Genomic DNA, 27,028 nt, shown 5'->3' with positions numbered 1-27,028 from the left:
TCCATAGAGTCCTGAAGAGAGGACTAAACAGCCAATAGGAGGCTCTGAAAATCCTGAGTTTTGTTTCCAGCTCTTTAGAAAGTTTAAAAATGCCAAACATCCCAACAGCATTGAAGGTCATCGTGGTAGCGATGACCTGAGCTGCCTGATGCTCCGCTGCAGCAGAATGAAGACGACGTTCATCAGACGCGTTCTAGAGTGAGGTGGGCAGGTAATCAGAGTGTAACTCTGTTCAGTAATAATTAGGCAGCAGCTGATTCTGTTCAAAAAGAACTTAAAGACTGTTGAAAGTCTGACGTCCTCATTATCACGAATACTGACTTTAAAGACCACAACTTAGACCCAAACCATACCGCCGCCATCCCATACGCGTTAAAACAGTTGCCCGCTTTGTTTTAATTGAACAACGCCACGCCGGTGGCGGCTAGACGTGCGTGAACGTGTCGCTCTGCAGCACCTTACGCCACTGCTCCATTCTCTGTGCTGCCAGTCGCGACTGGTGGAGCGTTTTCCTGAGAGAGCAGCAGTTATGTCCATCTGGGCTGCCGTAGTAGCAGCTCAGTTTGACAGCACAGAGAAAGAATTTTAGCGCCATCTGGTGAAACTCCTGCTACTATTGGTTTTTACTTACCCGGGGAGGCGAGACCTGAGGGGACTCTCGGGTCTGGTATCGAACATCCAGCCCAGCTGTCAGTGGTGCAGAGTTTAACTGTTGAGGTGCTGCTGCAGCTGTGTGCAAACCCCCTAACCCTAACCCTAACCCTAACCCTAACATGAGGGCTTCAGTCTAGACCTCCATCAGCACACAGGCAACCAAACAAGATTAGTGAGTTCCCTTTAGAGGCTCTAGTCTACCCAGAAAGGGTCTCCACAGTCCAAATCCAGGAGAAGATTCCATCCAAACAGGACTTCCATGAACACAGATTTTTTTGATTTACTGGAGTGTCTAACCCCCGGTAGGGTCAGCAGCACACCACAATAAAAGCTCCAAACACAGACACGGGATTTTGGCTGGTTTAAAGTACAGGTCATCTTTGGTCCACCTCACCATGAAGGAGCAGGGTTTGGATCCTTCTTTCTTACATTAACATATCAGTGACATTAACAGAATGCTAATTTAATGTGATTCAGAGGTTTTGATCGTCTCACTTATGAATTAAGACAGTCTAATCTTACATAATCAAAAACTGGACACTGATAATGTACACATTAAAGGATTTAAGCCCAGCTCTGGTTTCAGTTGTTGCAGATAGTCCTCCAGGCAGGACTACCCTTTAAAAGATCTTTTTAAAAAATCTAAATGCAAAGATGTGGACTACGTCCACTTTCCATTTACACAAAAAACATCATCGAACTTTAATTCATCACACCCCTATCAGCCAAAAACCTAAACCCTGACAGAAACACTACTGACCCCAACAGCACCACCCTAGAACCAGGAAACTGCTGTCAAATCACCATAAAGATACCCTGGAGTTTGGCTCTTAACATAAATTTAAAAACTTCTGTAGGACCCTTAGAAGATTCCTGTAGACCCCTGAGAACCTTGGAAGACCTTCTTAAAAAGTACCCAAAGGAAACCAGTAGAACCTTGAGGAGTACTGGGACTTAACAGAAGACTCAGATGAATGTCAGGTCCCCTGAAAGAGACCCACGAGAACAGGATGAGACTCTAACGTTGCCAGATGACGCTACAAAGTTGAAGTTTTGATCGCAAAATGTTGAAGACCCCAAAAGTCTTAGATAACCCTTTGGAAATAATTTAGGCACCTCAACCCTTAAAGAAATTAAGGTAGACCAAGTAGAACCAACGGGACTCCAGAAGAATTAGTAAAGCTCTCCAGGTACCTCAGAGACCCAACCAGACCTGACCAGAGAACTTGGAGTCTGGGGCTGCTGAGTATGTGAAGCCAGAGAACCAGAAACATCTTTCAGAACCAGAAACAGAAGCAGAGCCAGATTTTTTTAGAGCTGCAAAGGGTGTAGGGAGTTTTGTGCACCTGGAGTGCCACTGAAGTTCCATTGGAGGAACCGAGGAAGACCAGTAAAAGTACCCAGGAGGATATGACTAAATTCCAAAGTAGCTGGATGACTCGAAGAAGTCTCAAAAATCTCTGAACACTCCCTGAACCTTCCTCCAAAAGTCCAGATGTTGCAGGTGACTCCAGACTCTTCAAGAAATTAAGAAAAACCAAGTCGTACCCAAATATCCAAAGGACTAAGGCAAAACCACCAAGAACTCAGGCAGTGCTAAAGGAACTCTTAAGAGCCCAAACACCAGAGGGAATCCTGAGATCCACATAAAGTCTGGAGCTGCATCCTATCTGAAGCCAGAGCCAGACTCTTTGAGAAGCCCTACACTATATTTCCCAAGAGCCTTAGGGGATTTAGCGGGTTCCTTGCACATGGGGGTGTCAAAAAAAGTTAAATTCAGGTGAACACCAAGGATCTTTAAAAAAGCATACTTAGAGGAATGCAGAAGAGTCCCTGAACAAGGCCTATGAGAGTCTTAAAGAAGCTTTGGGAGAATGCTCAGAATCTTGCCTTTATCAGTCCAAAAGAATTCTTAAGACCATGGAAGAAGAGTTCTTCCGCTTCTAGGTTCATGGACAGCCTCGCTATAAGTGACACAAAAATCTCCTGGATCAGTAAGCACCCGGAATTCTTGTTGGGAATGTTGGCGATCTAAGGGACACCAGAAAAGAAAGCACAGGACCCTTTAGGTATCTCTTAGGACTGCTTTGGATCCAGGAGCTACCCTGACTCGTCCCCTGAGGAAGACCAAAAGGACTACAAAGCCCTGAAAATGTAGTTTTCAAGAACAAACTACAGTCTCTTTTAAACTGAGAGTCTTTACAAATTAATGGTGCATCTTAAGGAGTGCAGAGAGATCTTGATCCGAAATAAAACTGTTTGAAGTCAAGCATCTGAGGAGTTGTTTACTCCGAGGAACCCTGTGAGGATCCTGAACTCCTGAGAAGATCATAGAAGAACCTATACAGGAACCCTGAGACCCTTTTGGGTTAGTGATGGGCACCTTGCGGGACCTCCAGTACGCCCTGCAGGAGAAAATCGAGGAGCTTCGGCAGCGGGACACACTGATCGACGAACTGGAGCTAGAGCTGGATCAAAAGGATGAGCTGATCCAGAGGTTACAGAACGAGCTCGATAAGTACCGCTCTGTTCTCCGACCCGCAACCGCCCAGCAGGTCCAGGCCCAGCAGCAGAACCTGGTCCTGCAGCCGGACCAGCATCGCAGCAAACGACAGGCCATCTCTGCCGAGCCCACCGCCTGTGACATCAGCGACTTGAGCCACGTGACCCTGCCCTTCTACCCCAAGAGTCCACAGTAAGTCCGCTTCATGTGTGTCGGTTAAACTCAAAGTACTGTGGAAGACCAGCGCTGTGTGGTTCAGTTAGCTCAGCTGCTGTCTAGTTTGAACATGGGTTCTTATGGGGGAGTGAGAAAGTTCCAACGTAGGCAGAAGTTAAGCTCCTAGTCGGCGTGACGTCTTCTGTTAAAGTGGAGGTGTTTGAAAAGTGAGCTACCTCATAGATGAGGAGAAACAGTTTAACCCATCTGCCCTCCTCAGGCATTTTTGGCCATTTTTCTCAAGTTTTTTTTTTAATTTGTGATCATTTTGGCAGTTTTACGGCTTGTGGCATTCACTTTTGCATGAAATTTTATTTCTAGTTAAATGTTTGAAATCCAGCGTGTTTTATTCTTACATGTCGTTTTAGTCTATTGATGTATTTTCTACCCTCTGGACACCTTTGAGGCAAAAATGTACACATACAAAAAAAAACTGCCATTAAATCAGCATACATCAATTTATTTTCTATTTTTTTCATAAACCTTTTAAACAACTTCAAACCTGCTCAAAACTACCAAACATTCAATAATCCTCAGAATTTTAACCCTTTAAATGCCAGTTTGATTATCTGAAATATTTTATTTTTTCCTGCAAAAAAAAAAAACACAAAAAGTGAATTATTCTCCATATAATAAATAATAGAAAAATGGGGCTTTGGGGGTGATAAGAGTCTTGGATGGGTGAAAGATTAGTGATAAAACTGATTTGATTGCATTAGTATCTTTTACGTAGTGTCAGAAATACCCTCTGGACACCTTCGAGGCATAAATGCCCCGTTGACTTCCATTAAAACCAGGTTTTTTTAATCTCACTGTCATCGCAGTATAAAATCATGCATCCTTTAATGTCAGCATTTCAATGTGAAGAAGTCTAGTGAAATTTAACATTTTAACCATATTCCACCAGATTCAACCATTTACTCATTGTAGGACCATGCACCAGATTCTTCTATTTTTGCCCGTATATTATGGAGAGTTTTTGTGTGTGTGAGTATGGCTGGGTGTGTGTGCATGGGTGTGTGTGTGAGAGAGAGAGTGTGTGAATCTGTAAGCATGCACTGATCATTTCAGGGGTGAAAAAGGGGAATCTTTAAACATGCAGCTTGACTGAGGAGTCATTTCATTTGAAGGAGAAAGACCTGGAGCAAAGAGAAGCAGCACAAATAAAGAGGCATTGGAGGGGTTCTCTCTGGGTACTCCACATCCTCCCACAGTCCAAAGATTACAGAAAGTGGTCCAGGTCCTTGTCCAGACCATCACACTACCACCACTGTGTTTGACTGTTGGGCTGATGGAATTTTTTCCCAGAAGTCTTTGGGATCATCAGGATGTTTTTAGTCAAATGTGAGAAGAGTCTTTGTGTTGTTTTTGCGCAGCAGTGGTTTGGGCCTTGGAACTCTCCCATGATGCATTGTTGCCCAGTGTCTTTCTGATTGTTGAATCATGAACTCTGACCTTAACTGAGTCAGTGAGGCCTGCAGGTCTTTAGATGTTGTTCTGGGACCTCGTGGATAAGTCGTCCATGTGCTCTTGGAGTCATGTTGGTAGGCCGGCCACTCCTGAGAAGGTTCACCACTGTTCAGTTTTCCCCATTTGTGGCCAACGGCTCTCTGGAGTCCCATAGCCTTTAAAATGTCTTTGTAACCCACTTTGTTTCCAGACTGATAGATGCCAATGGCCAGGGAGATTTGGATGGTTTTTATTCCCTTAACAAATGAAATCATTGTTTAAAACGGACTTTTGTATTTACTCGGTTATCTTTGTCTGATATGAAACCCTGTTTGATCATCGCAGAGGCTCAAAACTGAAGTTTGAAGTAAAAACCAAAAAGACAGGAGACAAATGAAAGTCTACATCAGCTGTGTGAGGTGTATTATCCAGTGTCACCTTCTTTCTTCCTGTAATCTCCTCTGTCTGTGTTCAGACGGTCCTAGTGAGCTCAGCTTTGACTGCCAGGCTGCGTTCACTGACTCCGCTCTTGTCTCAATGTTTGAACTCGGCTGGGGTGGGAGTCTGATTAAACGTTGTCAGATGAGCGGGGGCAGCCTGCTGAAGTCCTGTGAGCCTGGAGGCAGATTTAAAACTTTCAAACATTAATGTTCCCCCTGCTGAACGGAACGCTCCTATCTCAGCTCAGGTGGAGGGAAGGAGACGTCTCTATCCTCCAAGAGAAGAGATTTCCTCTCCTCTCTGCAGCCATAGCTCTGCTGTCAGACACACTCAGGCTTATTTGATCAGGTTTAAACATTTCTGCATAAGCTCCAACACAAAACGGACAGTTTTGGTCTGCTGCTCAAGGAAATACTCTAAAAACTCAACCATGATTTATTTTATTAAAGTCTGTTTCTACTGAAACCCTGATGGCTCTGATGAAGGAGGCTTTATTGACAGATTTCACTCTTTGATTCAGCAGATTCTCTGCCTTCTGACTGAACTTTGAGCTGCTTTTAACAGGGGAAGGCCCCTGATAAACCCAGAGACTAGACCCTGATAAACCAGAGAATGACCCTGTTAAACCAGAGGATGGACCCTGATAAACCCAGAGACTAGACCCTGATAAACCAGAGAATGACCCTGTTAAACCAGAGGATGGACCCTGATAAACCCAGAGACTGGACCCTGATAAACCAGAGACTGGACCCTGATAAACCAGAGGATGGACCCTGATTAACCCAGAGACTAGACCCTGATAAACCCAGAGAATGGACCCTGATAAACCAGAGAATGGACCCTGATAAACCAGAGACTGGACCCTGATAAACCAGAGACTGGACCCTGATAAACCCAAAGAATGGACCCTGATAAACCAGAGACTGGACCCTGATAAACCAGAGAATGGACCCTGACAAACCAGAGGCTGGACCCTGATAAACCAGAGACTGGACCCTGATAAACCAGAGAATGGACCCTGATAAACCAGAGAATGGACCCTGATAATCCAGAGGCTGGACCCTGATAAACCAGAGACTGGACCCTGATAAACCAGAGAATGGACCCTGATAAACCAGAGAATGGACCCTGATAAACCCAGAGAATGGACCCTGATAAACCAGAGACTGGACCCTGATAAACCAGAGACTGAACCCTGATAAACCCAGAGACTGGACCCTGATAAACCAGAGACTGGACCCTGATAAACCCAAAGAATGGACCCTGATAAACCAGAGACTGGACCCTGATAAACCCAGAGAATGGACCCTGATAAACCCAGAGAATGGACCCTGATAAACCAGAGACTGGACCCTGATAAACCAGAGAATGGACCCTGATAAACCAGAGAATGGACCCTGATAATCCAGAGGCTGGACCCTTATAAACCAGAGACTGGACCCTGATAAACCAGAGAATGGACCCTGATAAACCAGAGAATGGACCCTGATAAACCCAGAGAATGGACCCTGATAAACCAGAGGCTGGACCCTGATAAACCCAGAGAATGGACCCTGATAAACCCAGAGAATGGACCCTGATAAACCAGAGACTGGACCCTGATAAACCAGAGAATGGACCCTGATAAACCAGAGAATGGACCCTGATAATCCAGAGGCTGGACCCTGATAAACCAGAGACTGGACCCTGATAAACCAGAGAATGGACCCTGATAAACCAGAGACTGGACCCTGATAAACCCAGAGAATGGACCCTGATAAACCAGAGACTGGACCCTGATAAACCAGAGAATGGACCCTGATAAACCAGAGAATGGACCCTGATAAACCAGAGAATGGACCCTGATAAACCCAGAGAATGGACCCTGATAAACCAGAGACTGGACCCTGATAAACCCAGAGAATGGACCCTGATAAACCCAGAGAATGGACCCTGATAAACCAGAGACTGGACCCTGATAAACCCAGAGAATGGACCCTGATAAACCCAGAGAATGGACCCTGATAAACCCAGAGAATGGACCCTGATAAACCAGAGACTGGACCCTGATAAACCAGAGAATGGACCCTGATAAACCCAGAGAATGGACCCCGATAAACCAGAGACTGGACCCTGATAAACCCAGAGAATGGACCCTGATAAACCCAGAGAATGGACCCTGATAAACCCAGAGAATGGACCCTGATAAACCAGAGACTGGACCCTGATAAACCAGAGAATGGACCCTGATAAACCCAGAGAATGGACCCTGATAAACCAGAGGCTGGACCCTGATTAAGTCTTTCTGTGACATTAACAGACTTGCTCCCCTTACTCATGCCCAGAGGCCAATATGTGGTCACTATTGTAACCATCTGTGTGGTTATTGGTCTCTCGACGGACGTTGGTCTCTGGTCGTGTTCAGGTCGGCTCCACTGAGAGGAAACGGAGAGAAGAGAGCACCGACAGCTGCTGCTGCCACAGATCTTTATTTATACACAACATGAATATGAAAATGTGAGTCTGAGTGGGAGGACAGTGAGGCTGAAACACGCAGAGATGGACGACTGCAGGAGTGAGAGTCCTGTTCTCACAGAAACCCAATAACATCAGGGTAAAAATACACACCGTGGTTTCTCTTTTAATAGCCTTTACTTCTTTAATCCTGCTAAAAGGAACAGTAAAACCAGTCAGCTCTCCACGTTTTACCATTTTGAACAGGAATGAGGAATTTCAAACTGAATTCACCCAGATGTGAGCCGGCTCACTGGGCTTCTCTGAGAAGTCAGAAATGAATCCAGCATAACATTCAACCACTAAAACTCATTTTTCTGTTCAGGAATGACAGTAAATAACTATAATCTGACACATTAATCAGAAATATTAATGTGCTTTACTATTTTTTCAGGGGGGTTTTTTGTAAATCATTAAATTTGAAAATTCATGGATAACGATAATAATTATATTTTAGCATTAAAAATATCATTTGTGTTAAAGAGCTTCTACATATTGGTGTATTAACCATTGCAGAAACATCAAAATGATTTTGGTAATTACCAATGCTGTTAATTTAGGGCAGCTGTGGCAGAAACCTGACTGTGGTTAGGGGTAGGGTGATCTAAGACATTTGTTATCCACTGTATGTGTGCCATTTTTCATGCACATAGCTCTTACCCACTCCCCTATCTCACATCCTGCTTATAATGGACTTGTACAGTTCCACCGGATTACAAAATATGTCATTGGGGACAATTTTCTGTAAGTTTTTGGGCACATTAAAGCCCCAAATTTAGTGACTCTTCTGCCTGAAAAATGACGCATGCAGACACAATGGTGTCCTTGCTGACCCCAGGTCCTAAGTGGGGGGGGGGGATGTAAGGGATGTGATAGCAGAGTAGGGCCCTATGAATTCCGCGTTAACAGAATCCTGAACGGAATTGCGGAATTGGCCAGTGAAAACGGAATTTACAAGTTAATGCAGAAATCGCAGAAATTGCATGAATTTGACTAAAATGTTGTGTTTTTTTAGGGAGAGGAACGTATATCTGGGAATGTTCCCGGGGAAACACTAAAGTGGTGCACAACTTGTCCTTCACTTCCACAAACACTCACCCCGCCCCCTCCTAAACAATAACAGCATACGCGAGGCACACCACTCACCCCTCAGAGGCTCAAAATCAAGTTGGATGGACTCGAGATTTTATAGAGTCCCACAGTCTAAATGATGTTACATTAGAGTAACAGCTAGACTAATAGTTCCTCCGTAGATACTGCAGTTCTCTGTGGTTGTTAACGAGCCAACACACGTCTGCATTAACGTAGCGCTCTGATATGAGACAGACGGCGAGGATGGAGAGAGATGAGGAGAGAACCGTTACAGTCAGGAAAACAATGCAGCATTAGACGGACTGTTACAGACTGAGAGAGTAAAGAACAGTCACAGATTTACTTTAAACCACTGAACTTTAATGTGACCTTCTTATTAAGCTACTATCACTGAGAGGACAGAAGGGTTTCTTCATTTCCATCATAAACATCAGTTAAGATGTGATTATACACGTGGATGTGTCTGAAAGTGTCAGTAATATCTGGCTGTTACACTGGTTATAGTTATTTTATATCAGGGTTATCCAAACAACGGCTCCTGGGCCAACTGTGGCCCTTTTTCAAAAAATGTAAGGTTATTGATATTTAATTAGTGAACATTTGATTCATTTACATAAACAAGAGACTCTTTTATGGTAAAATTAGTGGAAAGGTTCAAAAACAGAATTCCAAAAGATAAAAACGGAAAAACTGAATTTGGCAAAGAAATTCAACAGATTTCATGTGGCCCTAGCAGAGTCAGTGAAATAAGAATAATTGAGGCCTGCACAGACTCACAGATCATCATAGTTATACAGTTGCAGGTGTTTCAGATCCCTGCCTGTTAATGCTGCATGTTTTAATCATGAAAGAGCACTGATGTCAGGTCTCAGTGGTGTCTGACGTCACATTTGTGCTGATCTGGAATAGAGGGAATAGAGAGGAGAGGACAAGAGTGTAATTTTAGACCTTCGTCTCCTCTGGTTGTAAAAAAACTTGGTGATTTTTTTCTGCCAATATCTCTAAATTCTCCTCAGTGATATTTCCAGCCTTTTTTAACTGAACTGTGTTTTGTCTGTGTGATTTTCAGTGTGAATCAGTGCTGAGTCTTTACTTTGATTGTAATGAAGCTCTGAATCACTGCAGAGCTGCTTTATATGAAGCAGCACTTTATGAGCATCCATTTCCCTCTGCTCGCTGTAATACGGCGTGTTTCTGTGTGTGCGTGCCAGCTAGAACAACCACTGTGCGTCCGCCCACACTCATGCACAGCTCTACTCAGGCAGCTGACAGTGCTTCAGTTACCATCCCACCACTTCTGGCTGTCAGCGTCCTGCAGAATGTGTGAGCAGAGGCAGCAGTCAGCGTAATGATCAGCTGAAATGTAACTGTCACAGATCTGCTGACACGTCTCCGTCCACAAACTCTAACTCCAGTTTAACTGAGGTTAGCAAACATGTATGACACCAGAGCCTTTCACATTAGGCACAACTGTCCTGTACCAGAGAGAGACTGCCCCTCCAGACTGTCCTGCAGGTCTGCTTACATCACATATGCTTCATGCAGACAGTTGTTTCCATCCAGCTCCTATGGATGTGACTGACTGAAGAGCTGCCACTACTGGAGCACGGCTGGCTTCACATGTACCACGCTTTACTTCACACTGACTACATGGAACAAGACTTTTGAGGTCAACTGTATGTGGATCAGCAACCAGTTCCTTAACGGGAACGACACGCCTTTGTTTTCTTAGCAAAATGAATAAAAATGCATCAGTTACATAATTCAGCTGAGGTATGGAATGGAATGAACTGGTATGGAAAGCTATGGAACGAACTGGTATGGTATGGTATGGAATGGAATAGTATGTTATGGTATGGAATGGTATGGCATGGAATGGAATGGTATGGTATGGTATGGTATAGAATGGAATGGTATGGAATGGAATGAACTGGTATGGAAAGCTATGGAACGAACTGGTATGGTATGGTATGGAATGGAATAGTATGTTATGGTATGGAATGGTATGGCATGGAATGGTATGGTATGGTATGGTATGGTATGGTATGGTATGGTATGGTATAGAATGGAATGGTATGGAATGGAATGAACTGGTATGGAAAGCTATGGAACGAACTGGTATGGTATGGTATGGTATGGAATTGAATAGTATGTTATGGTATGGAATGGTATGGCATGGAATGGAATGGTATGGTATGGTATAGAATGGAATGGTATGGAATGGAATGAACTGGTATGGAAGGCTATGGAACGAACTGGTATGGTATGGTATGGAATGGAATGGAATAGTATGTTACGGTATGGCATGGAATGATATGGTATGGTATGGTATAGAATGGAATGGTATGGAATTGAATGGAATGGATTGGAATTAAATGGTATGGTATGGAATGGATTGGAATTAAATGGTATGGTATGGAATGGTTTGGTATGGTATGGTATGGTATGGTATGGAATAGTATGTTATGGCATGGTCTGGAATGGTATGGTAGGGAATGGAAAAGTATATTATGAAATGGTATAATATGGTATGGTATGGTTTGTTATTGAATGGAATGAACTGGTATGTAAGGCTATGGAACGAACTGGAATGGTATGGTATGGAATGGAATGGTATGGTAAAGAATAGAATGGAATATATGGAATGGAATGGTATGGTATGGTATGGTATGGTATAGAATGGAATGGAATGTATGGAATGGAATGGTATGGTATGGTATGGTATGGATTTGAATGAAATGGTATTGTATGGAATGGTTTGGTATGGTATAGTATGGTATAGTATGGTATGGTATGAGCTGGTATGGTATGGAATGAAATGGTATGGTATGTTATGGAATGGTATGGTATGGTATGGAATGAAATGGTATGGAATGTATCAAATAGAATGGTATGGTATGTAATGTATGGAATGGAATAGTATGTTATGGCATGGTATGGAATGGTATTGTATGGTATGGAATGGAATGAAATGGTAGGCTATGGTATGGAATGGTATGGTATTGTATGGAATGGTATAGTATTCTATGATATGGCATGTTATGGAATAGGATGGTATGGAATGAAATAGTATGGTATGGTATGGAATGGTATGGAATTAAATGGTATGGTATGTAATGATATGGAATGAAATAGTATGGAATGGAATAGTATGGTATGGAGTGGAATAGTATGGTATGGAATGGAATGTATGGAATGGAATGTATGGAATGGAATGGTATGGTAAGAATTGTATGGTATGTAATGGTATAGTACTGAATAAAGTGGTATGGCATGAAATGAAATGGTAGTGTATGGCAGGAAATTGTATGGTCTGGTATAGTATGGTATTGTAGGTTATGGTGTGGTATGTAATCAATTGGTATGGTATGGAATAGAATGAAATTAAATGGAATGTATCAAATAGTATGGTATGGTATGTAATGGAATAGTATGTTATGGCATGGTATGGAATGGTATTGTATGGTATGGAAGGGAATGAAATGGTATGGTATGGTATGTTATGGCATGGTGTGGAATGGTATGATGTGAAATGGAATTAAATGGTATGGAATGGAATGGTATGGTATGGTATGGAATGGTATGGTGTGGTGTGGAATGAAATGGTATGGAATGGTATGGTATGGAATAGAATGGAATGAAATGGAATGGTATGGTATGGTTTGGTGGAAATAGTATGTTATGGCATGGTATGGAATGGAATGGTATGGTATGGTATGGAATGGAAAACTATATTATGAAATGGTGTAGTATGGTATGGAATGGTATGGAATGGAATGAACTGGTATGGAAGGCTATGGAACGAACTGGTATGGTATGGTGTGGTGTGGAATGAAATGGTATGGAATGGTATGGTATGGAATGCAATGGAATGAAATGGAATGGTATGGTATGGTATGGTGGAAATAGTATGTTATGGCATGGTATGGAATGGAATGGTATGGTATGGAATGGAAAACTATATTATGAAATGGTGTAGTATGGTATGGAATGGAATGGTATGGAATGGTATGGAATGGAATGAACTGGTATGGAAGGCTATGGAACGAACTGGTATGGTATGGTATGGTATGGTATGGTATGGTATGGTATGGAATGGAATAGTATGTTATGGTATGGTATGGAATGGAATGAAATGGTATGGTATGGTATGTTATTGCATGGTATGGAATGGTATGGTGTGAAATGGAATTAAATGGTATGGAATGGTATGGTATGGTATGGAATGGTATGGTGTGGTATGGAATGAAATGGTATGGAATGGTATGGTATGGTGGAAATAGTATGTTATGGCATGGTATGGAATGGAATGATATGGTATGGTATGGAATGGAAAACTATATTATGAAATGGTATAGTATGGTATGAAATGGAATGGTATGGAATGGAATGAACTGGTATGGTATGGTATGGTATGGAATGGAATAGTATGTTATGGTATGGAATGGTATGGCATGGAATGGTATGGTATGGTATAAAATGGAATGGTATGGAATGGAATGAACTGGTATGGAAGGCTATGGAACGAACTGGTATGGTATGGAATGGAATGGAATAGTATGTTACGGTATGGCATGGAATGATATGGTATGGTATGGTATAGAATGGAACGGAATGGAATTGATTGGAATGAAATGGTATGGTATGGTATGGAATGGTTTGGTATGGTTTGGTATGGTATGGTATGGAATAGTATGTTATGGCATGGTATGGTATGGTAGGGAATGGAAAAGTATATTATGAAATGGTATAATATGGTATGGTTTGGTATTGAATGGAATGAACTGGTATGTAAGGCTATGGAACAAACTGGTATGGTATGGTATGGAATAGAATGGTATGGTAAAGAATAGAATGGAATGTATGGAATGGTATGTATGGTATGGTATAGAATGGAATGGAATGTATGGAATGGAATGGTATGGTATGGTATGGATTTGAATGAAATGGTATGGTATAGAATGGTTTGGTATGGTATAGTATGGTATGGTATGAACTGGTATGGTATGGATTAGAATGAAATGGTATGGAATGGTATGGTATGGTATGGAATGAAATGGTATGGAATGTATCAAATAGAATGGTATGGTATGTAATGGTATGGAATGGAATAGTATGTTATTGCATGGTATGGAATGGTATTGTATGGTATGGAATGGAATGAAATGGTAGGCTATGGTATGGAATGGTATGGTATTGTATGGAATGGTATAGTATTCTATGACATGGCATGTTATGGAATGGGATGGTATGGAATGAAATAGTATGGTATGGAATGGTATGGAATTAAATGGTAGGGTATGGTATGATATGGAATGAAATAGTATGGAATGGTATGTATGATATGGTAAGGAATGAAATGGTATGGTATGGTATGGAATGAAATGGTATGGAATGGAATAGTATGGTATGGAGTGGAATAGTATGGTATGGAATGGAATGGAATGTATGGAATGGAATGGAATGGTATGGTATGGAATGTATGGTATGGTATCTAATGGTATAGTACTGAATAAAGTGGTATGGCATGAAATGAAATGGTAGTGTATGGAAGGAAATTGTATGGTCTGGTATAGTATGGTATTGTAGGTTATGGTGTGGTATGTAATCAATTGGTATGGTATGGAATAGAATGAAATTAAATGGAATGTATCAAATAGTATGGTATGGTATGTAATTGTATGGAATGTAATAGTATGTTATGGCATGGTATGGAATGGTATTGTATGATAATGGAATGGAATGAAATGGTATGGTATGGTATGCTATGGCATGGTGTGGAATGGTATGGTGTAAAATGGAATTAAATGGTATGGTATGGTGTGGAATGGTATGGTGTGGAATGGAATTAAATGGTAGGGAATGGAATGGTATGGTATGGTATGGAATGGTATGGTGTGGTATGGAATGAAATGGTATGGAATGGTATGGTATGGAATGGAATGGAATGAAATGGAATGGTATGGTATGGTATGTAATGGTATAGTACTGAATAAAGTGGTATGGCATGGATTGAAATGGTAGTGTATGGAAGAAAATTGTATGGTCTGGTATAGTAGGGTATCGTAGGTTATGGTATGGTATGTAATCAATTGGTATGATATGGAATGAAATGGTATGGTATGGTATGGATTGGTAGGAAATTGTATGGTATGGTATGGATTGGTAGGAAATTGTATGTTATGGTATGGTATGGAGTGGGATGAATCGGTATAATATGGTATGGAATGAAATGGTATGGTATGGAATGGTAAGAAATGAAATGGAGTTAAATGAAATGGTATGTAATTGTATGGAATGAAATGTTATGAAATGGTATGGTATGGTGTGGAATGGTATGGTATGGTAAAAACTGGTATGTTATGGTCTGGATTGGAATGAAATGGTATGGAATGGTATGGAATGAACTGGTATGGTGTGGTAATGAATGGTATGGTATGGAATGGTATGGTATGGTATGAAATGGTATTGTATGGACAGAAATGGTATGGTATGGTATAGTATGGTATCATATGTTATGGTATGTAATCAGTTGGTATGGTATGTAATGAAATGTATGGTATGGTATGTATGAAATAACAGGCTATGGTATGGCATGGTATGGTATTGAATGAAATGGTATAGTATAGTATGGTATGGAATGAAATAGTAGGCTAGAGTATGGAATGGTATGGTATTGTATGAAATGGTATAGTATTCTATGATATGGCATGGTATGTTGTGAAATGGTATGGTATGGTGTGGAATGGTATGGAATTAAATGGTTTGGTATGGCATGGTATGATATGGAATGAAATAGTATGGAATGGTATGTATGGTATGGTAAAGAATGAAATGGTATGGTATGGCATGGAATGGAATGGTGGGAATAGTATGTTATGGCATGGTATGGAATGGAATGGAATGGTATGGTATGGTATGGTATGGTATGGTCAAGTAAAGTATTCTATGGTATGGTATGGTATGTGTGGTATGGAATGGTATGGTATGGAATTAAATGGTGTGGAATGGTCTGGTCTGGTATGGAATGGTATGTTATAGTTTTGGATGGAATGAAATTGTATGGTATGGTATGGTATGATATGGAATGATATGGTATGGAATGGAATGGTATGGAATGAAATGTTATGGTATGGTATTGTATGGAATGGTATGTATAGTATGGCATGGTATGGTATTGGATGAATGAAATGGTATGGAATGGTAAGGAATAGAATACTATGATATGGAATTTATTGGTATGGTATGGAATGATATGTAATGAAATGTTATGGTATTGTATGGAATGTTATGGTATGGTATGGGATGTAATGAAATTATATGGAATCATATTGTATTGAATGGTATGGTATAGTATGGAATGAAAAGGTAAGGTATGGTATGGACAGGTACGGAAAGGTGTGGCTTATAATGAAATGGTATGGTATAGAATGGTATGTCATGTTATGTCATGGTATGGTTTGGAAATATGGCTTTGGTTTTTATGGTATGGAATGTTGTGGCTTTGTTTTTTATGGTGTGAAATGTTGTGGCTTTGGTTTTTGTGGTGTGAAATGTTGTGGCTTTGGTTTTGTATGGTGTGAAATGTTGTGGCTTTGGTTTTGTATGGTGTGAAATGTTGTGGCCTTGTTTTTTATGGTGTTAAATGTTGTGGCCTTGTTTTTTATGGTGTGAAATGTTGTGGCTTTGTTTTTTATGGTGTGAAATGTTGTGGCTTTGTTTTTTATGGTGTTAAATGTTGTGGCTTTGTTTTTTATGGTGTGAAATGTTGTGGCTTTGTTTTTTATGGTGTGAAATGTTGTGGCTTTGGTTTTTTATGGTGTGAAATGTTGTGGCCTTGTTTTTTATGGTGTGAAATGTTGTGGCTTTGTTTTTTATGGTGTGAAATGTTGTGGCTTTGTTTTTTATGGTGTGAAATGTTGTGGCTTTGTTTTTTATGGTGTGAAATGTTGTGGCTTTGGTTTTTTATGGTGTGAAATGTTGTGGCCTTGTTTTTTATGGTGTGAAATGTTGTGGCCTTGTTTTTTATGGTGTGAAATGTTGTGGCTTTGTTTTTTATGGTGTGAAATGTTGTGGCTTTGTTTTTTATGGTGTGAAATGTTGTGGCTTTGTTTATTGATGGTGTGAAATGTTGTGGCTTTGTTTATTTATGGTGTGAAATGTTGTGGCTTTGTTTTTTATGGTGTGAAATGTTGTGGCTTTGTTTATTGATGGTGTGAAATGTTGTGGCTTTGTTTATTTATGGTGTGAAATGTTGTGGCTTTGTTTTTTATGGTGTGAAATGTTGTGGCTTTGTTTTTTATGGTGTTAAATGTTGTGGCTTTGTTTTTTATGGTGTGAAATGTTGTGGCTTTGTTTATTTATGGTGTGAAATGTTGTGGCCTTGTTTTTTATGGTGTGAAATGTTGTGGCTTTGTTTATTTATGGTGTGAAATGTTGTGGCCTTGTTTTTTATGGTGTGAAATGTTGTGGCTTTGTTTTTTATGGTGTGAAATGTTGTGGCTTTGTTTATTTATGGTGTGAAATGTTGTGGCTCTTTCTTTCCCTCCTCTCCTGTAAATCTTCACTCTTAGGTCTCTGGTCTGCTTGTGTTTATGTTTATTGTGTCATTGTGTATTTACAGTGTTTCTCTGTGAACATCCTGCCCTGTCGTTCCTGTTTTCTGTCTTTTATGTGTCTGTTGTTTGTCTCTATCTTCCACTTTCTTTCATGGCTGTGGTTCTTCTGTCTCTGTCTCTGTCTTTATTTCCCAGTCTAGATCTCTCTGTCCCCTGTGATCAGACACTAACAGAGCTACGCTACTCTCCATCACCACGCTCTGCTCGCTCTCTACACGTCATTTATGAAGTTTATTTCCTCATGAGCCCTGTTTACATGCAAATACCACGGCTGAGCAGAGATATTTCCTCTTCTTCTGCTAAGTCATCAAAACAAAACTTACCAGATCCTCTAGATGATCGTCTCATCAGCAGGAGGAAATAAAACCTCTCCATCTCCTGTCAGCTTTATCATCACGCCATTCAGACGCCACATTCCAGCCATTCAGACGCCATCTCTGACGCCACAATACCGCCATTCAGACGCCATTCTGGCGCCATGTTACCAACATTCAGATGGCATTCTGAGGCCATCTCTGACGCCATGTTTCTGCCATTCAGACGCCACGTTAACACCACTCAGACGCTGTTTTGACGACACGTTACTGCCACTCTGACGACATCTCTGACGCCACATTACCGCCATTCTGACGCCATCGCTGACGCCACATTACCCCCATTCTGACACCACTTTACCACCATTCTGACGCCACGTTACCGCCATTCTGACGCCACGTTACCGCCATTCAGATGGCATTCTGAGGCCATCTCTGACGCCACGTTTCTGCCATTCAGACGCCATGTTACCGCCACTCAGACGCCATTTTGATGCCACGTTACTGCCATTCAGACGCCATTCTGATGCCACGTTACTGCCATTCAGACGCCACGTTACCGCCATTCTGATGCCATCTCTGACGACACGTTACCGTCACTCTGACACCATCTCTGACGCCACGTTACCGCCATTCTGATGCCATCTCTGGCGCCACATTACTGCCACTCTGACGCCACATTACCGCCACTCAGACGCCATTCTGACGTCACGTTACCGCCACTCAGATGCCATTCTGATGCCATCTCTGACTCCACATTACCGCCATTCTGACGCCATGTTACCACCATTCAGACGCCATTCTGACCCCATTCTGACGCCACGTTACTGCCATCTCTCTCCTCTCTCCTCCTCTCCTCCTCTCTCCCCCTCTCTTTTCCTCTCCCCTCCTCTCCTCTCCTCTCCTCTCCTCTCCTCTCCTCTCTCCTCCCCTCCTCCTCTCTCCTCCTCTAGGACTGTTCCTAAGTGGCTCTAGCTGCAGAGAGGAATCCCTCATTAAGAGCAGGAATAGAGGATGTAACATTGGTTTAGTGTGAAGACGACAGTCACCAAAAATGACTTCTGATTCTGTCAGGAGTAGTTTTTCTTCATTGTGTTCTGGTTTTTAGGCTGAAGGTCCAGATAGGTGGTCTAGTCCTGGATGTGGTGGTGTTTCTTTCATTGGTCATTTCAGCGAACATCTGATGTCTGAGGGTGTCTGATGGTCTGAGGGTGTCTGATGGTCTGAGGGCTGGTGTCTGATGGTTTGAGGGTGTCTGATGGTCTGAGAGCTGGTGTCTGATGGTCTGAGGGCTGGTGTCTGATGGTCTGAGGGCTGGTGTCTGATGGTCTGAGGGCTGGTGTCTGATGGTCTGAGGGTGTCTGATGGTCTGAGGGCTGGTGTCTGATGGTTTGAGGGTGTCTGATTGTCTGAGAGCTGGTGTCTGATGGTCTGAGGGTGTCTGATGGTCTGAGGGCTGGTGTCTGATGGTCTTAGGGTGTCTGATGGTCTGAGGGTGTCTGATGGTCTGAGGGTGTCTGATGGTCTGAGGGTGTCTGATGGTCTGAGGGCTGGTGTCTGATGGTCTGAGGGCTGGTGTCTGATGGTCTGAGGGTGTCTGATGGTCTGAGAGCTGGTGTCTGATGGTTTGAGGGTGTCTGATGGTCTGAGAGCTGGTGTCTGATGGTCTGAGGGTGTCTGATGGTCTGAGGGCTGGTGTCTGATGGTCTGAGGGTGTCTGATGGTCTGAGAGCTGGTGTCTGATGGTCTGAGAGCTGGTGTCTGATGGTCTGAGGGTGTCTGATGGTCTGAGGGTGTCTGATGGTCTGAGGGCTGGTGTCTGATGGTCTGAGGGCTGGTGTCTGATTGTCTGAGGGTGTCTGATCCTTGTCTCCTCTCCTTATCTCCTCTCCTTCTCTCCTCTCCTTCCCTCCTCATTCTCCTCTCCTTGTCTCCTCTCTTTTTCTCCTCTCCTTGTCTTCTCTCCTTGATGTCCTAGTCTCCTTGATGAAAACTAGACTGGTTTTAGTCTCCTTGATGAAAACTAGACTGGTTTTAGTCTCCTTGATGAAAAACTACAGACTGGTTTTAGTCTCCTTGATGAAAACTAGACTGGTTTTAGTCTCCTTGATGAAAAACTACAGACTGGTTTTAGTCTCCTTGATGAAAAACTACAGACTGGTTTTAGTCTCCTTGATGAAAAACTACAGACTGGTTTTAGTCTCCTTGATGAAAACTAGACTGGATTTAGTCTCCTTGATGAAAACTAGACTGGATTTAGTCTCCTTGATGAAAACTAGACTGGATTTAGTCTCCTTGATGAAAACTAGACGGGTTTTAGTCTCCTTGATAAAAACTAAACCTATTTTATTAAGACTATTTTTAGCCAATCTCGGTATGGTCTTCCTCATTGAAAGAAATGTTCACAAGCGTTTTAGTCCGAGTCTTAGTCGACTGAATTAACCCTCCTTGGTGTTTCCCTGCCAGGTCGAAGGAGATGATAAAGGAGGCCATCTTGGACAATGACTTCATGAAGAACCTGGAACTGTCTCAGATCCAGGAGATCGTGGACTGCATGTACCCGGTGGATTACGGGAAGGATGCTTGCATCATCGAGGAGGGGGACGTGGGCTCTCTGGTCTACGTCATGGAAGGTTAGTTTCAAGGTTTTCATCCTGACATGTGGGGGTCTGTTCCTCTGAATAGGAGATCTCTGTCAGAGCGAGTGAAAGCAGATTTTATCTGCAGACATGAATAAAGACAGACAATACGTATGAATGTCTGACTGGTTAGAATCAAACGTTTTAGGAGTTTGGGTGCTGGTTTAGCTCTGCTGGTAGAGCAGGAGGCATCCTGCATCACTGGTCTCAGGATCCTGGCTCTGTTTGGTCCCCCCTTCTCTCTCCCCATGTTCGCTCTAACTCTTCAGCTGTCCTAAAAACGTCCCAAAAATAATCTTAAAAAAGGAGAAACAAACCGTTTGACAACCTTAGATTAGTAGACATTCTTCTGTGGCTCAGAGCTTTGGGACATTTCTGCTCAAACAGAGACTCGGAGGTTTCTCTGATCTGGTTTTGACCTTCAGGACTCTCTCAGCCACTGGTCTTCTTCTACTGACCAATCAGATTCATGTTGGGTAACGTAACATGTCAGGATGCCCTAATGCTGGATGGACTCTTCATCGAACCTCCTGATGACCCCCGTCCACCCTCTCCTTTTCCAGCTCTGATCAGCTGAGAAACTCAGAGTTCTATTTCTAAAAATACAGAGAGAGCCACATTTTAGCCCAAAGCTAGACGAAAACTAACGCTTTGATAATTTAACATTTTCTGACCTTTAAACTGGAGGTTTATTCTAATGAGGCAGAAAGGGGCTTTGGTTGTGGTGCTCCATCTTCTTCAGGATTTAAAGGAACAGTATGTAGAATTCGCTCACTGAAATCTGCTCTACCTAAAGAAGACCTACTCCTACGTTGTGTCTATTTTCCTAAAAAATAATAGTTTGGATTGATATAGCGCCTTTCATGGGACCCTCGGACAGAGTTTTTAGATTACGCTGAATATTTCCAGCAGTTGTCAAAGCCAGAGAAGTTCTTATATTCAGAGCTTGAACATCTACAGGAAGCTGCCGTTCTGCTGCTGTACCTCATTCATGAAGAGCATTCTCTAACATCTGCTGCTCGTTCAGTCCCTTAGCTCCTTCACGGAGCCCAGCCCTGAGATTGGCTGGTGACCAGAGCTGGGTGTAACCCCGCCTCTCGCCTAAAGACAGCTGTGATCGGCTCCAGCCCCCACCGAGATCAGCGTTGTCATGGATAATAGATGGATTTTAAAAATAAGCGAAATGAGGAGGAATTAACCTTGATTAAAAGCAGGGTTTAGAAAGTTACAGCTTTAAATATCAGACATGATAAATAGATCAATAATCAATCAGACAAATTAATATGTAGGATGAATATGATGTACACAAATGTCACGATGCCAGAGAATAGTGAAGAAGGAACTGAAACTGAATCAAAAGTAGCAAAAAATGCAGAAAAAAGTGTGAAAATTGTCATGAAAGTGACAGATAAGGTTCAATATCAATTAAAGCTGCAAGCAGCGATGATGGGCCCTCGCTACCCGTTGCACGCTGGGATGTGTTGCGACTGCGGGTATATGGCAACCGTCAGGTCCCAGCAACAAGGCGCGCTGCTTCCATGGCGATTGTGGGTTTTGCAACACTCACAGTTTCACAGAAACAGAGGAGGATCCCCCTCATTAATTTCCAGAGCTTGCTGTTACTTTGGCAGTAAAACCACATGAGCGTGAGGCATGAGCCCTGAAAATTTGGAACTCCAAAAAATGAACAAATCACTGGATTGTCAGCTCACAGCTCCTCTGTCTGCTCGGCTCAGCTACTCTCTCTCTTTCTCTTTTGCATGCTTGCAGCCTCACTCCCTCTTCCACTTATTCACGCTCACTCCACAGGGGAAAAATGACTGAGTGGCTAAAAGCATTAACTGTTCTCAGACTGTTGCAATCATCAGTGTGGAAGATAGAAAAATAGAATAGAATAGAATAGAATAGATAGAAAATACAGAGATACGGATGTGTACAAGTTTGTTTCACTATTATCTTCAATGCTTTGATATCTCCTCTCAGATTTTTTTTTTTACTATGTATTTATGGATAAACAGACAGATACAAACGGTACTTTACTGCAAATCAAGCACCCTCAGTACTTTATATTTCATTCCTGCGACACAAGCCGAGACTCCTCAGATTCCAACAGTATCCTTCTTGTCACTCTATGATCAAAACTCAAGGAGTAAACAGCAGACAACCAGACCAAGCAACAATCCCATTTGATAATCAGAACAATAAATTTCATCCTAAGTTTAAAGTTTTTTTTAATTAAAGGTTGTCCCAGTCAAATACATCCACCTGTAGCTGATACCGCAATGTCTTCCCATCACTTTGACCCTTCAGAGCCTCACAGCTACAAAAACGTGGTCTTTGCTGCCATCTGGTGTGTCACTGAAGGTTTTGACCTTCATATTATACAATCCTGTAGCCGTAAAAAGAGGGTTTGGATTGACATGATGACACGATTGAAACGCAGGATTCAGAATTGTCCATGCATACATGGAACTATTGATCACAGTCTAAGAGATCTTGACTACAGACACTTTATAATAAACCTAAATCTTTTATATCCAGACTGTTGCTCTCTCTAAATCATTCACTTTTGAAGACATTTTTCCAGTTCTTTTAGTTCCCCCACCTTTGTTTTCATGACTTTTAATGTTTTGCCACAGTGACAGATGTGTAACATAAACAGATATAGATGCATAAAATACAGAGGAACAGATGTGTACATGTTTGTTTCATTATTTTATTCAGAGCTTTTATATCTGATATCATTTTGGCGATTTACCTCATATTCATGGATAGACAGAAGTATACTTTGTAATGTGTTGTTTGCTGTTTGGACCCTGTCCTTAAATATGGTGCAATGCTGTGTATCATCAAAAGATGGCAGCAAAACCTTAATTTGGGTTCCATTAAGAGAGGACTGAGTTTTGAACATTTCAACATGGAAAATGACAGAAATAGACTTGCTTTTGTTTTACAATTTGGGTCCAAGAGATCCTGAGATGACAGATATGCTGAAGCATTTTCAAACACCTTCGTAATATGAACTGCAGGGCCTGATTTTTTTAAATATTGTAGGGGGCGCCACTGAGCCAAATAGCCACGCCCACCAACAATCATCCTATCAATCTTCTCATTTCCTAATTTGGTATTTTTCTGCCAAGTTTCATGGTTTCTTAAGTTTTGTAAGCCTAGGATAATTCTACTTCCTTTTCATGGGGAGGCAAAATTCTCCATGGCCACGCCCCTTTGAGTAATGAAAAATTTCTAATGAAATTTTCAACTTCCACGTCTTCTTACAATATCCCTAACATGATGGTGTTTGGATGAATTCCTCATGAGGAATTTTTAAAATTGTGAAATCTGCAATGCGCTGCTTTTTGACCACAAAAATCAAAATGGCGGACTTCCTGTTTGTTTTGCGGCATGGGTCCAAGAGGCTTTTTTGTAGAACTTAAAATGAAGTATTAGCTCAAGAATTTTCAAAATCCTAGGTTAAACCTGCTGCAGGGGCTGAATTTTCAAAACTTTTTAGGGGGCGCCACTGAGCATAAAAGCCACGCCCACCAAAAATTATATTATCAATCATGTCATGTTGCTACTGAGTATTTTCCTGCCAAGTTTCATGTCTTTACAAGTTTTGTAAGCCCTAGATAATTCTACTTCCTGTTACATGGTGAAAGAAAAATTGTCACCACCACATCATTTTAGGTAAGGACTCTTGATCTTCAAATCTGAGTAATAACAACCTTGAGGGATGTCTCTGGGCTAATTTCAGCAGGATTTGGCCAATCTTGTAATAAATGGAAATTTTTTAGTGAGCACCAGCCACTTTTATCACATGATGAGGCATTTCAATTCAAGGGGCCGCCATGGCCACGCCTTTCGACTAATGAGAAATCCCCGAATAACTTTGACCTAAGACATCTCTTCTTGCTCTCCACCAAAGATGAAGTAGTTTGGATGAACGCCCTTGGACAAGTTCGTTCAAATACAACCCCTAAAATATGCCTTGTTTTACCAAAAAATTCAAAATGGCTGACTTCCTGTTTGACTTACGATATGGGTCCAAGAGGATTTTTTGTGCATCCTGACATGACGCATCTGCCCACACATGTTTGAAAATCCTCGGTCAAACCTGCTGGGGGGGCTGAATTTTTTAAATTTTCTAGGGGGCGCCATTGAGCCTACTGGCCACGCCCACCCTAAAAACATCACATCAATTATCTCAGCATGCTAATGAGAATGTTATTGCCAAGTTTTATTGCTCTACACATGCCACAAGCCCCTGAGAATTCTACTTCCTGTTTCATCCAATGAAGCTAGTGGACTTCCTGTTGAGATTTCGGCATGGGTCCAAATAGCTTTTTTGTAGGAGTGATGATGACATATATGCACACCAAAATTCAAAGGTAAAACCAGCTGGGGTGGCTGAATTTTTGAAAATTTGTAGGGGGCGCCATTGAGCCAATAGGCCACACCCACCTATAAAATGAATATCAATCTTCTTAGCATGCCAATGAGATTTTTGTTGGCCAGTTTCATTGCTCTAGGTGTCTTATAACCATTTGAAAAATCTACTTCCTCTTTCATGGCAAAAAAAAAAAACGCCATGGCCACGCCCTTTAACGTAGACATTTGACCATCGTATATGTGTAAGGCCAACTCCTTGGGAACAGCCTGAGTGAATTTTCAGAATGATCTGCCCAACCATGTAGGTTCTGCAATATGAAATTCAGGAGTAGTGACTTTCTGTTGCCAGAGGGTGGCGCTGTAAAATTTTTCAAAATTTCCAGCATGGATGTGTTCTGGCCTGGACTGTTATCAAGCACATGAAATCTGTCTCAGATATGACCATGTATACTAGAGTTATGACTGTTTAAACATTTTTGATGAGACTAAATAGCGACTCTTGACTTTGTCGCCCCGCCGAGGCCACGCCCTCTGACGAAAAGTCAATTTTATTTTTCACAAAGCTAAATCCGCTTCTTAAGTCCATCCTGACACAAATTTGAAGCGAATATCTTGGATAATTTTTAAACTGTAGCTTGCACCATAAACCTTGACATTTCCTGTCACCACTAGGTGGCGCTTTGATCTGTAAAAAATCTGACCATATAAATGGATGCAGGCCATGACCGCCAATATACTTGAGCAATATGAGTCCAATCGGGCAATGCATGGCTGAGTAATAAACTACTTCCTGTTTAACAGAATCTTATGCAAATTTGAGGGCTCGCCATGGCCACACCTTTCGACTAATGAGAAAACCCCAAATAACTTTTCATCATCCATGTCTCATGTAGCTCTGTGCCAAAGTACAAGTCGATCTGATGAAATCCCTCGAACGAGTTCGTTCAGTTATGACCCCTGGAAAAGGCCAAAAACAGCCCCGTTTTTGCTTATTTATTCAAAATGGCGGATTTCCTGTTGGAGATAGAGTGTAGGCCCAAGAGGCTTTTTTGTAGATCTCCCCAAGCCGCACCTGCACACAAAATTTGATGAATCTATGACAAAGTCAAAGGAGGGGGCTTTAACTTTGAAAACTGTTAGGGGGCGCTATTTTTGCAATTCTGAATTTTCTTGTTGCAGACCCAAAAAATATCGAAATTTTCTCAAGACCAGATGTACGTGCAAAGTTTCATGCAAATTCATAAAAGTTAAGGGCCTCAAAATGCCATGCAATGACGGCAAATGATATGTTGAATAATCCTAGCAGATACAATTAGGTCCTCACACCACTCGGTGCTCAGGCCCTAATTAAAGCTGCAAGCAGCATTGGTCGGGTCCTCGGTCTGTCGCACGTCCCTCATGCCTGTTAGACCTCCACTTTGAGGGTTTCATCCCTTTTTGACCCTTTGACCTGCTCAAAGTTAGACTGAGGTGTGTCCCTGCAGCTCTGTCAGGAGCCTCAGACTGTAATGGGTGTGTATTACACATTCCATTTTCCCGCCTTCAGTGAGTCACATGACCAGCTGCACAGGAAGCTTATTGTAATGTTCAAAAAACCTGCATCTGTAAGACACACAAACACACACTCATGCGCGCTTCGTGCGCTAACACACACAAATGCACCATCTCTCCCATTCACTTCATATGGGATATATGTGTGACTTTATGGGGGACTGTATGTGGATGAGAAGCCACCCACAGTCCCACCATCCTGTTACAGCATTGTTTAAATGGGCTGCTTTATTGGAACAGCTCCATGTGTGTGCGTGATCAGAGCTCATGAGCTCAGCCCCGCCCTCTGTGTCTGCCCGGTTGCCATGGTAACTAATGCCTGCATACCAGCTGCTTTGATCTGTCAATCAGTGAGTGACATCATCACCAACTGCTCTCTGTGTTTCAGGAGTGAAATTGACTGAAATTTTTTTGAATCTCACCTCACAGATGCCACAATTTTGACCAAATCTCTCTAAAAACAATAATCAAGCTGATATGATTTATGGCCTAGGAGAAGATACATTTTCGGAGCCCTTTTTTCCTGGAAAATTTTATTTTGAAAGGCAAATTGTCGGCTTCCTGTTTGAGATAGGTTGGGGTGTCAGTGCGTGATTTGAGGGTCTCGATGAGCGTTTCAACGTTGGTTTGATCTCTCTACGACATTCCTACTGGCCAGGAGGGCCGTTT

The 27,028-nt window shown here is 42.0% G+C and overlaps 1 protein-coding gene across 1 annotated transcript in view; it reads left to right on the top strand.

Annotated features, from left to right (window-relative positions):
- The first annotated feature begins 2,673 nt into the window (after positions 1–2,673).
- The window catches only part of LOC121528278 (cGMP-dependent protein kinase 1-like), a 138,429-nt gene continuing 114,074 nt past the window's right edge, over positions 2,674–27,028 (top strand). Inside the window, exons 1-2 of the mRNA XM_041815637.1 lie at positions 2,674–3,349; positions 20,247–20,413. Of these exons, the coding sequence (XP_041671571.1) occupies positions 3,030–3,349; positions 20,247–20,413 (487 nt within the window). The 5' untranslated portion in view covers positions 2,674–3,029. The remainder of the gene's footprint in view (positions 3,350–20,246; positions 20,414–27,028) is intronic.

The sequence above is a fragment of the Cheilinus undulatus genome, linkage group 20 (assembly GCF_018320785.1).
Source record: "Cheilinus undulatus linkage group 20, ASM1832078v1, whole genome shotgun sequence".
In the NCBI taxonomy this organism is placed as follows: domain Eukaryota; kingdom Metazoa; phylum Chordata; class Actinopteri; order Labriformes; family Labridae; genus Cheilinus; species Cheilinus undulatus.
This window is presented reverse-complemented; position numbering and strand designations above follow the sequence as displayed.